We start from the raw sequence: 14,964 nt of genomic DNA on the forward strand, positions 1-14,964 counted from the left end.
TTTCGTGATATGAGGACAAATGTTGAAAACGAGAAGGTAGGTAGCTAGGGTTAGAGGTTTGAAGAATATTGAAGAGTAAAGTGAGAGAGTGAATAGTTTTTCGCTCTTTGAGACGGGCCCAGGACAGCATATTTAGTGATACGGTCAGATCTACGGACGTTGCAAATAAATCGAACACATGCATTATGAACACGCTGTAGTCTGTCCGTAAGTCTCATGTTAAGGTCAGTGTAGAGAGTGTCACATTAATCAAAATGAGGCATCAAGAGCGACTGCACTAAATTCTTCTTGAGAAGCAACGGAAGAAAATTTCGAATACTATCAGAATAAATTATTTTTGTGGCTGGTATGATTTCGTGATAAATTTAAATAAAAATGTCACGAAATTAGCCGAGTTTTCTCTAGTTCAGTGATGTAAAAGCAAGCGCATTTTTCTGACCTTGACGTCATGCGCGGGCAGCAAGCGCTAAGTATGGAAAGACGAAGGGTTGTGTATATGAATAAGCAACCTGTTTGATTAAGAACACAGTGGTGCACAAACTTCAAACGAAACGTGAAATTTTATGTCGTTGTTTTTATATGGCTTCTTTCTGTTTAATATTATCTATATTGTCTGTAGAACAAAAGTACAAACACTGATTTCTTAATATTGCACTTGTGTTTTAAATCTTAATAACATAATAGAGAGTTAAGAAGGAATATTCACTTAAATTCCATAGTAGTATAATATTATACTGTATTAAGTGGATGAAACACATCATTCATAAAGAAAGTGATATTCCAAAGAAAGAGATTGAGTATGACATGATAAGTTGGAATTGATATTGATGGTATCTTTAGCCTTACAAAAATAATCAATAAACTAATCAAAACAATATTACAGTACAAAGAAAAGTTACCTAGGTACTGTATCTGTTTTGAGTGTAACTAATATTACATAACAAAACTCTTAACGCATTATGCTTTTAAGGTGATATTTGTGAGCAACTTCCTATCATCAGAATATTAAATTATTTTCTCGAAATCTGCTGAAGCTATAGAGCTGAGTTTTTTACAACATATGGGCACGTATCTTTTGCTTATGATGTAACAGTAGTTGCTTTGTTAATTCATTTCCTTACAAACAATTTCCATGCGAATATTTTCAAAATTTTCAATACTCTCTCTTCAGTAATACATATATATGGTATATTAGATTTACGAAAACATTCTGTAAGGCTACTAAATAAATAGGCCTATATCTGAAAATTTCACTTTTCTACACGAAAAGTTGAGAAAATATTTCTTTTGAATAAAAAAATCAAACTTGTGAAAAATGAGCATTAAAATTAAAACTTACATTCTTATAATGCACTTATACTTCTCAGGCAAATCTAAAAATTACCATGGATACAGTTTTAATAAGTTCTCTTCCCTTTATCTATTGAATCAGTGCTGGCCATCCCTGAATATAGCTCGACCAAGCGGCATATACCACCTCTTTCGTCTGTCTCTTTCCTTTTCGCTTTAAAGCGCTCAGGCTCTCCTGGGCTCCAAAGCGCGCGGTTGCTCCTGTGGGCATCAATTGACATGCCTGCTCTAGTTACAAAAGTTGAAATGCGACGTTCATACAACAGCTTAAAAGTAACTGGAACGAGTGCAGGCCTGTCTTACAAGAATAGGCTATTTTGTATAATCTATTTCTTACTGCATGATTTATTTACTGTTATCGAGTCCAATATAAAACTGTCAGTCCTGTTATTCAATTTTTGTTGCAAGAGCACGTGTATAGATCACCCACTTCGGTTTGTCAGTGCAGTATCTCTTACAGAAAGTCAAGTGTCGCATATCATGACGTTAGGATTGTTGTAGACTGACGTTTTGTTACGCTTCGAAAGCTAAGGTTTCAGATTAGATAGGTTTGTTATAAAGGTTACCCTGTTTATTCAAGGTTTTTTGTACGGCCGTCAGTGGTCATTGCAAAGGCTAGCAAACATCTTTGGCTATTGGCCTACGCTGCTACCCGAACAGAAACGAATGTAAGTAGTGGAGTTTTACGAACATTTACCCTCTGTGTTTTGACGGTTTGGAACATAATTATTTCTTTTTGAAGTAGCTCTTCTTTTTTAATTTTGTCACTTAAATTAAATTGTATATTGGGGTGGAACTTATAAATCCAACCTTTATCCGTTAATTTTACTACAGAAAAAAGTATTAAAAATTTGTTTAAAAAAGCAGAAAGATTACCCAACTGAATTGTTGTTTAAACATTTCAAAGTTTTCAACATTAAACAAATTTATTATTTTAATTAATAAAAATATTTTCATAGAAATTTTAATAACTTTGAAAGGTATATACATAAATATAGAACTAAAAATATGAATTCTCTGCATTTGTCTAAACCAAAATGTAAAATCAATGCAGCTTTTTATCATAGCATGAGTCAAGGTCCCAGATTATTAAACAAATTTTATTCCAATAACATTTCAACCACGAATCCTCTCCAAATTAATAAAAAAAAAAAAAAATTGTATTGGATTTATAGTTTGGGTTTAAACATATTAAACACTATTTAATCTGTATTCACTCTCAATTTTAAATTTATTTTTGTCTGTATCGGAATCCCCTCCTGAGCACGAGTCTTAGGCTATTCATTCAGGAGTGGGCTAGTTTATCTTTCATTGTATTTATTAATTTGTATTCATTTCAAACTTACTAGCAATTATAAATGAATGAATGAATGAATAAATAAATAAATAAATAAATAAATAAATAAATAAATAAATAAATAAATAAATAAATAAATAAATAAATAAATAAATAAGAATGAGATAAAATACTACGTCGCAGGGCCGCCGAGAAGGGGGGGGGCAAAAGGGGTGAGTGCACATGGGCCCGTGAGCAATAAGGGCCCGTCAGATTGAGTGAGTCTGATTACTTTTTATTATCACGAATAATCATTCGTAGATACATACCGGTACTATAAAATTTTGCAAGAACATTTGTTACATAAATTTGACATATTAATTCAACAATAGTAGAATTAATACAAATTACCACTTCATATGTAAATATTTGACTTTTGTATAATAGAAGATCAATTTCCCGCATTAACGTTCACCGACACGACAATTCAGGGCCCCGGCATTTGTCTGAACTATGTTCCTGTCGCTTGTACCGAACACGTTCAAGTATTTATTGGCTTGTCCTTTTTAACTACCAAACCCCCGCTGGCCCACTACAATATGCTAGTGGACTCTCTCAAACCGAAGTCGCAGGATACGTTTCATTTTCAGTACATTGTATGTTTCGTGTCGAAACTTTCGTCTTTTCATTGTCGTTTGTCTAGTAAATTCTGTTCATTAGTGTTACTGGTTATAGTTTAACTGCACAATGGACAAGTACAGGCATAAGTCGGGAGCTGAGAAGCACAAGGAGAGACAGAAAAAATTGGAAGATAGTAATATGGGTGCTAGACTGCGTGAAAAATATTATGAAGATATTAATAAAGAGATCAGTGATGAGCCGAAATATTTAAAATCAATTCATGCCTCTAATTTAGGGCTAACCCCACTGAAACCTATGAATCTCCTAAATAGTCTGAGGGAATTAAAACTGGATACTTTATTTCCAAATATCTGTATAACTATTAGAATATTCTATACAATTCCTGTGACAGTTGCTGATGCTGAAAGATCCTTCAGCAAAATGAAGGAAATAAAAAATGTATTCAGATAAACAATGTGTCAAGAACGACTGAGTAACCTTGGCTACTTAGTCTGGAGAGCGATCTTGCTAGGTCTTTGAATTTTGATGACATAATTGATGATTTTGCATCAATGAAGTCAAGGAGAGTTGTTTGTTGATGTTGGACAGCAAGTTAGAAAATACAGATGTTTAAGAATAATATTTTACGAATATAAGATATTGTGCTAATATGAAGTTTTGCTAAAAGTTTTCAAAGTAATAACAGTGTATACTTTTAAGCTGGTATCTGTGTACGGGGTTATCTTTTATTTATTTTGCAAATAATTATTATGGTTAGAATAACTGGTAACTTGTTATTGTTACTTTCTTCAACGGGGGTCCGAGTACAGTATTGCATAGAGGCCCATAAATTCTGTTGGCGGCCCTGACTACGCATATTGAATATTGTCAGATGTCACATTAATTCATTTTAATTCATTTTATTTCACCACGAACAACATGTTCACCAATTAAAAAAAAACGTTATCGGTAGAATGACCTATCTTTAAGAGAGGAGATGGATGAAATTTCTAACTTCTGTAGTTTTTGAGGTGGTTAGTTCATTTTTGGCACACACATATTTACAGATGATCCACGAGGTTTTACGCAGCTATTTCCGAAGACATTCGAGCAAAAAAGTCATATAAACATTTGTCCTAATCTCAATATTTTCAGAGTTGCACTAATTTGAAGTTGTTAGTAAATTACCTTTCTTCTTTAATTTTAAGGGTAAAAGAGTATTACAGATAGAGAATGAACTATTCAGAAGTATCATTTCTTTAATTGGCTAGTATTCTGAAGCTAAAAATATGTTGTTAATTGCTTTGTACAGATTTTGTTTGTCAGTTTTTAACTAAAAATTACATTATTCTTACATACTTATCACAATAGTAATACGCGTTACAAGAGCAGTATGTTGAAGTTTTCATGTTCGAAGAAAAGTTTTAAAAAGCGAAACGTAGTTGAGCTTTTTTAATTTCCGAGAATTGAAAGAAAACATACCGCTCGTGTATCGCACATTATTTTGTGAAAAGATCGTTTATTACATACCTGAAAGAGGAATGTCTAATTAGTTGCAATGAAATCTCCATCTTGGTTTCTGTTCAATGACGGAAAACAAAAATATCTATCTTCAACATTGTTGCTTTAAAATGTTTTCTGTGTTTACTATACTCCAGCAGGCCGTGATATGTCTGTCTTCCCTCCCCCCCCCCCCAGTCTATGATGAGTCTGGAATCTTGTTGATTTTTTCACGGCTTCCTTAATGTTACTTGCATCACGAATGCAGTAACTTTAGTGGAGTTGTAGAGTTTACTTAATTTTTGCAAATATTTAAAAACAATAATAAACAGTGCAATTTAGGTGAAATTGCAATGGTAAGTTTCCAATTTGTAATTATTACTATATTGAACGTCTCTAAAAATAATATGTTAAAAGCCTAAAGCAGTAAAATCAATATGTCACTTAAGCGGTAAGAATAGGGAAATTGTTATGTGTGTTAGGTTGGGAATACTGAATGTGGAATTTTAGACTTACCGCGGATTGGTTTTGTGCGGAAACCAAGCAAATACGCACGATCTCGCACAAAAATTGTTACAAATCATATGACTTTAGGAACTTGATTCTTTACAATTTAATTACGCATCCTAATGTTCAGTCTTGAAGAATTTACAAGAGTGGCGTGATTTGTAACAATTGTGTGATAAATGCGTAACAAAAACGTTATTTTATAGTTAAATCGAAAAAAAAATTCTGTACAAAGCTACTATGGAATTCACAACACATTTTTAACTTCAGAATACTAGCTAATCAAAGAAATGATATTCCTGAATACTTCATTCTCTGTTTGTAATATTATTTTACCCTTAAAACTAAAGAATAAATGTGTTTTACAAACAACTTCAAATTAACTCTGAAAATATTAAGATTAGGAGACATGTTTCTGTGACGATATTTTGCCCAGAATGTCTTCGGAAATAAGCTCCTAAGTGACTGTAAATTCTCGTGAATATATATATATATATATATATATATATATATATATATATATATATATATATATATATATATATATATATGTGCTATTCCATATGAAATCGATCAGTAAAAAACCTCGCATTTTTATACTCTAATTTTTTCCCTATTTATAGAAGGTGCAGAGGAGAGTGCATTTTAAAAAATATGCTATCGAAAGTCAAACGGTTTTCGTATTATTGAGCGACAAATTGAGCGTATTTTATAGAAAACAAGCCTCTTTCAGAACTCTGGAACCATTTACTGCAGAACATTGAACGAGAGCTCATTTTGAAGCTGACATTTGGTAGGTTATGTTAAGAAGTAATCCTTATTTTTATTGTATACAGAGAGACAGATAATCTGATTTTACTTACTTTTAGGCTTTTTGCCAATTTGTAAAAATGTAAAAAAATATTGAGAAAAAACCTTGCATTATTAAGAGGGATTCGGCATTGTTTGCTTAGTGGTACGGCAATAAGCTTCGAGGGTATTAAATATATTATTTTCACACGCCTAGACTTGAACGGCGCAGTACCGCACGCACTGGCCGAGAGCTGAAGATAAGCGAGCGTTGGGCGTCATTTTACTCCTGTGTTTATGAAAACCTGTGATAAAGCTAGCACAGCCATGACTGCTAGACGATACATCACGTGTTTATGTCTCCTGGCCTTGCTTACCTCGGCTAGCTCCCGCCTCACAGTCAGCTGGTTAGTTCACGAGCGTACTATTTACTTTCTTTATTTGATATTTTCAATACTTTCTTATCAACGTGCCATCAGTAAAAAATGTGTTTATTTGTACTTTCAATGCGGAATCTAACTATATATTTTTAAAATATTTTTTCCTAGGCAAAGGCGTCTTAATGAGGAAAAATCTAAATTTCTCCATTTCCATAAAAAGTAAGAAAATCTGTTTATATGTCAATATAAACTTTAATTTCTCAGCATCAAAATGAACCATGATTTTGATCATTGGGTGAAAGGGTTTCGGAGCTACAACAGTTTAAAGTTGCAAATTTTATGAAAATACAATAAATTTAAATATTTTTAATTTAAACACTATGAAGTTGTGATGCCTCAAACTTTGCACAAAGCATTGTACAACAGTTCTCTACGTACAAAAAAAGTTTTATTGTATTTAGAAATTGTAAGGTCAATTTTCTCTATATTTCGGTCGATGTGAGATGGAATATGTCATATATGCTACAAATTTTTCATGCATGTCATCCAGATATTATGGTATATCATAATTTCCATTAAGAGAACCAAATTTATTCGTTAATTTAATTAAAACCCGTGAACGCTTCTCATTTTTTGAAATAGCAAAATGTCGATTGCTAGTGGCTATAAAACATCCTTAAGAAATTATTTTAAAAAGAGCTGCAGAAATTGCAACACAGCATATTGTGCAGTAGGCTACACGAGTAACGGCAAACTGCTTCACTTGTATGCACGTTATCAAGAGAGCAGCAACTTTACATAATAATTATTTTAGAATTGATAACAGTTATAGACTCATTATGACGTCAGAGAAAATTCAGTTTTGAGATAACGTTTAACTACCGTACGTCTTAAATATAAGAATTCCGGTGATATTCTAAAATGCTATAGATAAGTTTTTTTCAGTGTTCCCGTTATTCAGTAACGAAGGGGGAAGGGCTAACACGTATCTTCTAACTTTAAAATGCTTCTATTCGCTTCTCTTCACTTCGTCGTAATGTTAATCTTTCTGCCCCATACAATGCTACGGTCCACACCTGTGGAGTAACGGTCAGCGCGTCTGGCCGCGAAACTAGGTGGCCCGGGTTCGAATCCCGGTCGGGGCAAGTTACCTGGTTGAGGTTTTTTCCGGGGTTTTCCCTCAACCCAATCCGAGTAAATGCTGGGTAACTTTCAGTGCTGGACCCCGGACTCATTTCACCGGCATTATCACCTTCATTTCATTCAGACGCTAAATAACCTAGATGTTGATAAAGCGTCGTAAAATAACCCAGTAAAAAAATAAATACAATGCTACACTTCACACAAAGCACTTCACTAGTCTCTTCCTTAGTTCTTATTCCAGAGGTCCGCAGAAGATGCTCCTTTTTCTATTAAAAGCTTCCTTTACCATTGCTATTCTTCTTTTGACTTCTTGGCAGCAGCTCATGTTACTGCTTATAGTACACCCCAAGTATTTGAAGCTGTCCACTTGCTCTATTACCTCATTCAGAATTCGGAACTTTACCGTCTTTACTTTTTTTTCCTATGACGATGGTCTTCGTCTTGTTGGCATTTATCTTCATTCCATACTGCTCACAGCTTTCATTTAGCTCTGGTAGCATATCCCTTAGTATCATCTCCTCTTCTGCTAACAACTCATCAGCAAATCTTACACATTTTATTCTTCTTCCTCCTACTATTACTCCTCATATGTTCTGAAAACAGCTGTTCTTCAATAAGTCCTCAAGTAGATGTGATAAAGGGCATCCTTGTCGTACTCTTCTCCCTGTTTCACATCATTCTGACATTTCTTCTCCTATCCTGATTTTGACTCGTTTCATATGAAGGTTATTGAACAGCCTCCTCTTCCCGGGAGTAAAAGGCGGTCAAGAGTGGTGCCGACCACACCACCTCATTCTAGTGCCGAGGTCATGGAAAGCATGGGGCTCTACCTCCATGCCTCCCAAGTGCCTTCATGGCATGTTACGGGGATACCTTTACCTTTACCTTTTACCTCTCTTTCCAATCCACGCCAATTTCCCCATCAGTTTATTCCAATCCACTCTGTCAAACGCCTTTTCTAAATCCACAAATACTATACACTTCTTTATTCTTCTCTAGATATCTTTCGCCGATTGTTTGTAGCAATTCAGTTGCATCTCTCGTACCTTTTCCCTTCCTGAAACCAAACTACTCTTCTTCCAACTGTTCTTCCATCTTAGAATATAAACGTCGATTCAGTATTAGCAGAAGATTCTTCGCCGAGTGCGATATCAGGCTGACAGTCCTGAACTCGTTACATTTCTTGGCATTATTTTTCTTCGGTATTGGAAGAACACTGTCTCCGTAAAATCTTCAGGCCAGTCACCTTTCTCATATATTTCGTTGCATAATGATAGAATTCAATTTATAATATCTGCAGTGCCTGGGAAAAGTGACATGTCAGTTTCCACAAACCTTTTTTTTTTATAATTTATTGACAACTTACGGAATATCTGCTCGCTTGGAAAAAGAGACATAAGTATTTCTCCCAGTACAATAATTCATACTTACTTACTTACTTACTGGCTTTTAAGGAACCCGGAGGTTCATTGCCGCCCTCACTTAAACCCGCCATTGGTCCCTATCCTGAGCAAGATTAATCCAGTCTCTATCATCATATCCCACCTCTCTCAAATCCATTTTAATATTATATTCCCATCTACGTCTCGGCCTCCCCAAAGGTCTTTTCCCCTCTGGCCTCCCAACTAATACTCTATATGCATTTTTGGATTCGCCCATACGTGCTACATACCCTGCCCATCTCAAACGTCTGGATTTAATGTTCCTAATTATGTGAGGTGAAGGATACAGTGCGTGCAGTTCTGCGTTGTGTAACTTTCTCCATTCTCCTGTAACTTCATCCCTTTTAGTCCCAAATATTTTCCTAAGAACCTTATTCTCAAAAACCCTCAATCTCTGTTCCTCTCTCAAAGTGAGAGTCCAAGTTTCACAGCCATACAGAACAACGGGTAATATAACTGTTTTATAAATTCTAACTTTCAGATTTTTTGACAGCAGACTGGATGACAAAAGCTTCTCAACCGAATAATAACAGGCATTTCCCATATTTATTCTGCGTTTAATTTCCTCCCGAGTGTCATTTATATTTGTTACTGTTGCTCCAAGATATTTGAATTTTTCCACCTCTTCGAAGGATAAATCGCCAAATTTTATAGTTCCATTTCCTACAATATTCTGATCACGAGACATAATCATATACTTAGTCTTTTCGGGATTTACTTCCAAACCTGTGTCTTTACTTGCTTCAAGTGGAATTTCCATGTTTTCCCTAATCGTTTGACGATTTTCTCCTAACATATTCACGTCATCCGCATAGACAAGAAGCTGATGTAACCCGTTCAATTCTAAACCCTCTGTGTTATCCTGAACTTTCCTAATGGCATATTCTAGAGCGAAGTTAAAAAGTAAAGGTGATAGTGCATATCCCTGCTTTAGCCCGCAGTGAATTGGAAAAGCATCAGATAGAAACTGGCCTATACGGGCTCTGCTGTAAGTTTCACTAAGACACATTTTAATTAATGGAACTAGTTTCTTGGGAATACCAAATTCAATATGACTATTATATAAAACTTCTCTCTTAATAATTCATACAGAAAAAAAATCAAATCGACATAAACCAGTGTAAGTTGTCAATAAATTATTAAAAAGAGTTTGTGGAAACTGACTTATGTCACTTTTCCCAGGCACTGCAGATATAAGATGGTAATTCAATGCTACGCATGGTAAAGATTAAGAGGGAATACTAGTTACAAGTACATAATTATGTGAAATTGTTTTTGTGTTGCTTATTTGATAAAATTTTGTTTTTATTTGGGATTTTTTAATTTCATAAATGGCAAAATGGTTAAACGATTTATTTCCAACAATTTCATAGAAACATTAGTGAAATGTGTTCGAGATTTATATACTAGTTACTGGCAATAAAAATCTATTTTATTTTTGTTACTTTCAGATTAGAAGCAACATGAAATTCATCCTTGGGGTAGCAGTGCTTTCATTGGCTGCCATATCAATTCTGGTTAGTAAATTAGTCACTTTATCTCATCTTTTATAATATTTCTTACTGTATTATGTGGGAAATTGTCTTCAATGAAACATAACTGCTGTAAGTTATCGTTACTACGAATGGCATTGTGTCCACATGTGAACTATCACATCCATCACCTTGACACCTGGATGATACTGCCATCAGGTGGTGATAGCTCTTGCTACTTGTAAATTAACTGACTTGTCTGTGTAGAGTACACTTTTTATCACCAAACATGGAACATAGATGAGGAAGCAAGACCTGGCATGTGAGCTGTGCAAGAGTGGAAAGAAAGAGTCATCAGTAGACTTCGTGGAATTGCCACGAGAATCGTAAGGTTTACTACGCACGCGGTATAGACTGTATGAGAAGGGGACGTGCAACGGGTGGAGTATGCGTCTGATGTAAACGCTGAGCAGTATTCTGCGGTTACAATAAAACCTGTATCCTGCATTCGAGAAATATAATGAATTTATCATTGAAGTAGGAAATGTCTAAACATGTAAATACACAATTATTTTGTAATGAGATATATTAACTCTTAAAATTTAATGTAAGATACATCATCCTTGAATATGTGCATTGCAGTGAAGAGTTACGTACATTTTGAGCGACTGCAAAGTAAACAGCTCCGATGGTCACTTAAACGGTTTTTATATTAGGTTAATGTACGTTCAACATCACACGATATAATAGGTGCATATTTGAAGAACGGGAAGTCACTACTTTTCAGTACACCAACTTCAGACGTCTTGTCATGACCTGATAGTACATCATTTATAATACGAAGTTGTGAATAGGCAGAATTTTTAGCAATAATGTTTCTCAACGTACATTTCACTTTTTCTGAAATTAGTGAATTGTTATTTTGGATAACGGTTTGTGATACTTTATCCACTATATTAAGGGCTTCTGAGAGTTATAGTTTAGACGATTCTAACAGGCTGATGCTTTTGGATACGATTTTAAAATTAGAATCAACGAACAGAATATCTTCCGATAGGTGTTCAGAAAGCAATGATTTTACAGCTGCAACAGCGAAACCTCTCTGTGCTATCCAATGCATCAATTACCTCCATTATTTTTCCGTAATGTTCTGCATAATAATTAACAGAATCCAACCACGTTCCCCAACGGGTCAAGACTGGCTGCGGAGGTAAGGGTATTCCAGGGGCAATTATTTGGAACAGCAACACTCTCATTGTAGTATGTTTCATTGAATTCTTGTTTGCACTGAACAAATGTTAAACTTTGACTATTCCAACCACAGTAATGCAAAAACAAGTGCTTACATAGGTATACATTAGCTGTAGCTGCTCTATTTGGACCGGTCACAACTCTTAACATAAACTGCTTATACTACGAGACCGGGCCGTCGCTCATCTCCTCTATACTACCGTACATCGGCAACCTGATTGCATGCTGCGTGTTGCAATTCAACGAAGTCTAGTCTCAGAAAGAGAGTTTGTTTCATGATGGTTAATATTATACGAATCTGCCAACTAGGAATTTCGTCTGAGATTAAAACATATCTTCCCCCTTCATACCCATTGATGATATATCCACTGCACATTATAAGAACTCAGGACAGATCTTGTCTCCTCTATCGTAACTATGTATAATTTTTTCCATAGCAACAGCTTTTTCTTTTGTTTATAACGAAGGTCCTATGCTAACTAAACAAAGTGGAAGTGAAATAATCCTGCAGATTTTCAGAGCGAATAGCTCAGTAACAAAAAAAGTGTAATACCGTATTGATGAGAAGTTCATAGTTTTCTCAGAAAAAAATGTTTTTTTTTTTTTCCCAAATGTTTAACACCCTCTTATTCAGTAACTATTGCGAGTAGGATCGTCGTTTTTGTTCACGTCGATAAGATATCTAATAAGGAATCATTTATATCTCAGTAGTATTTTAATAGCGTGGACGGTTTTCGTGTACATTTAATATATAAACCACTTAATTTGAAGCCACTGAACAACGCGACAAGATTGCCACATTGTAACCAGAGTCGACCTGGTTGGCGAGTTGGTATAGCGCTGGCCTTCTATGCCCAAGGTTGCGGGTTCGATCCCGGGCCAGGTCGATGGCATTTAAGTGTGCTTAAATGGGACAGGCTCATGTCAGTAGATTTATTGGCATGTAAAAGAACTCCTGAGGGACAAAATTCCGGAACGTCCGGCGACGCTGATATAACCTCTGCAGTTGCGAGCGTCGTTAAATAAAACATAACATTTTTTGTAACCAGAGAGGCAGGTGGAGCTAGTTCATCTAGACCAGGGGTTACCAAAACTCGAGCTGTAGTAATTACATACGACAGACAGCCTATGAAGTAAGGAGACGGAGGGAAGGTACTTGGCATGAAAACTACAACCAGTGGTGGTTCCTGTACTAACATCTTGATCAATCCCGCGATAAAAATCTCAAGCTTTGCTGTATCAGTAATGTCACTGCTGTCATCAAGAGCCAGTGATTAACATACGATTTTTTTGCTTCTTTTTTTTTTAACTTTCCTCTTGAATATAATCAGGAATTTTCCAAATTCTTCTCTCGATACTTGGTCGGGAAATTCGTAGCTTTTCAAAATTAAAAACTTCTTATGGACAAGTTATTTAAGCTATTTTTGTCATTACTCTTTTTGAGAAATTCTGTTCTATTAAAAGGCTTTAGAGCACGAGATATTTCAAACCCAATTAGGTAGCTGACTTCGTTACATTTATTTGTCTCATCTTTGTCTTCCTGGCTATGATTTAAGACGTTTCAATTTCTGGCGTTTAACAGTTCGTTGGCACATAATATTGAATCAGTTTTTCTACAATATTATTATTAAATGGATAACTAATAAATAGTTATCCTCCTCTAAAGATTAAGAAGATTAAAACTGAGATAAAACCTATTCATTTTATCCTTCTAGAAAGAAGATCCAAAAATATCAGTATTCATGCACGTACAGAAGAATTATAGAAATATATTCTTAGTGGTAATAATAATAATAATAATAATAATAATAATAATAATAATAATAATAATAATAATAATATAATAGTAATATATTATTATTCAGCGTGCAATTAATGTTTCTATATACTAATAATTGAACCGTTGAGCGAAGTAAACATATTACATTTTGTCCGACAGAACAGCAAAGAAGTTCTTCTCATTCTTTACGAAACCACCTCCTACTGCTTGTAGAGACAGAGTTTGTAGAGCGACATGATACCGCCACTGCTTGCCTTCAGTACGTGAATGAAACACAGCAATGTACAGGAAACTCCTCGTACCCGTTTGAATGTCTGTGATTACACGATATAATCACGATACCCGCTTTGGTCACCGCTGATCTAGACAAACAACTTTGAGTTCGTTGACTTCTTAAATGACTATTACGAGAAGAGGTGTATTAGCGGCGATGTTGCCGGACTGCTGAAACTTTCAGCTTTACTTTCTGATTAACCGTGTATTTAATCACAAAACGTAATATAGGTTTTCTATTCATTTAAGTGTACCTTGTCGTCCCTTTCAATCTACAGGATTATTTCACTTTCAGCCTATATATAGCCTATCAGTACCCTTTGGTATATTTTGATGAAGTCATATTATGTCGTCATGTCATTTGTCCCTTTTAAATATTTGAAGAGATGAGCGGAAACAAGAATCGACCATGGATTTGGTTATCAGTTTATCGAGGAAGTATGGTTAATGGCCAGTAGTTGGTAGGGAAAACAGGAGGATCGGAGTAGAAGTACGGATATGAATATCCATATGTTGGTGATAGTGCTTTCCTTTTCTGAATGTTACGGTACATGGTATTGTATTGTATTGTATTTATTAACATTCCATGGTATTCATACATGCTTACAGCTAGAATATGAAACAAGTCAAAAAACTTAATACTATTATAAAATCTTAATTTATAGTCACAGTGTAGATGAAGTATATATAGACAAGATTTACAATATAGTCTACTAGTACAACACAAAGTTTTGATATCAATTTCATGAAGTGTTATTGAATGTCATGAATTCACCTACAGAATAGAAGGCGTGAGAAATTATGCACTTCTTTAATTTGGCCTTAAATAATTTTATGTTTTGAGTTTCATTTTTTATATCGATAGGGAGCTATTAAAAATTTTTACTGCCATACAACGCACTCCTTTTTGATAGCACGATAGACTTGCCGATGGAGTATGAAAGTCATTTTTTGACGTATATTTATGCTATGAACTATTGAATTAGTTATAAAGTTTTCACGATTACATTCGAGGAAGATTATCAATGAAAAGATATACTGACAAGCCATGGGCATTATTTGTAGTTTTTTGAAAATAGTCCTACACGATTCCCTAGATTTGGCACCTACTATTATTCTAATTACTTTTTTTTTGTAATAGAAATATATTGTTACTATCTGTGGAATTTCCCCAGAATAT

The 14,964-nt window shown here is 34.7% G+C and overlaps 1 protein-coding gene across 2 annotated transcripts in view; it reads left to right on the forward strand.

The window, feature by feature from the left end:
* The window catches only part of LOC138697088 (uncharacterized), a 62,559-nt gene that overhangs the window by 17,380 nt on the left and 30,215 nt on the right, over positions 1–14,964 (forward strand). Inside the window, exons 1-2 of one of the 2 annotated variants that reach the window (XM_069822684.1) lie at positions 1,879–2,018; positions 10,460–10,525. In XM_069822684.1, coding sequence (XP_069678785.1) covers positions 10,472–10,525 — 54 coding nt within the window. In that variant the 5' untranslated portion in view covers positions 1,879–2,018; positions 10,460–10,471. Of the gene's footprint in view, positions 1–1,878; positions 2,019–10,459; positions 10,526–14,964 lie in introns of those variants that run through there. The other variant, XM_069822685.1, reaches the window with a different exon arrangement.

Source organism: Periplaneta americana, chromosome 3, assembly GCF_040183065.1.
Source record: "Periplaneta americana isolate PAMFEO1 chromosome 3, P.americana_PAMFEO1_priV1, whole genome shotgun sequence".
NCBI lineage: Eukaryota > Metazoa > Arthropoda > Insecta > Blattodea > Blattidae > Periplaneta > Periplaneta americana.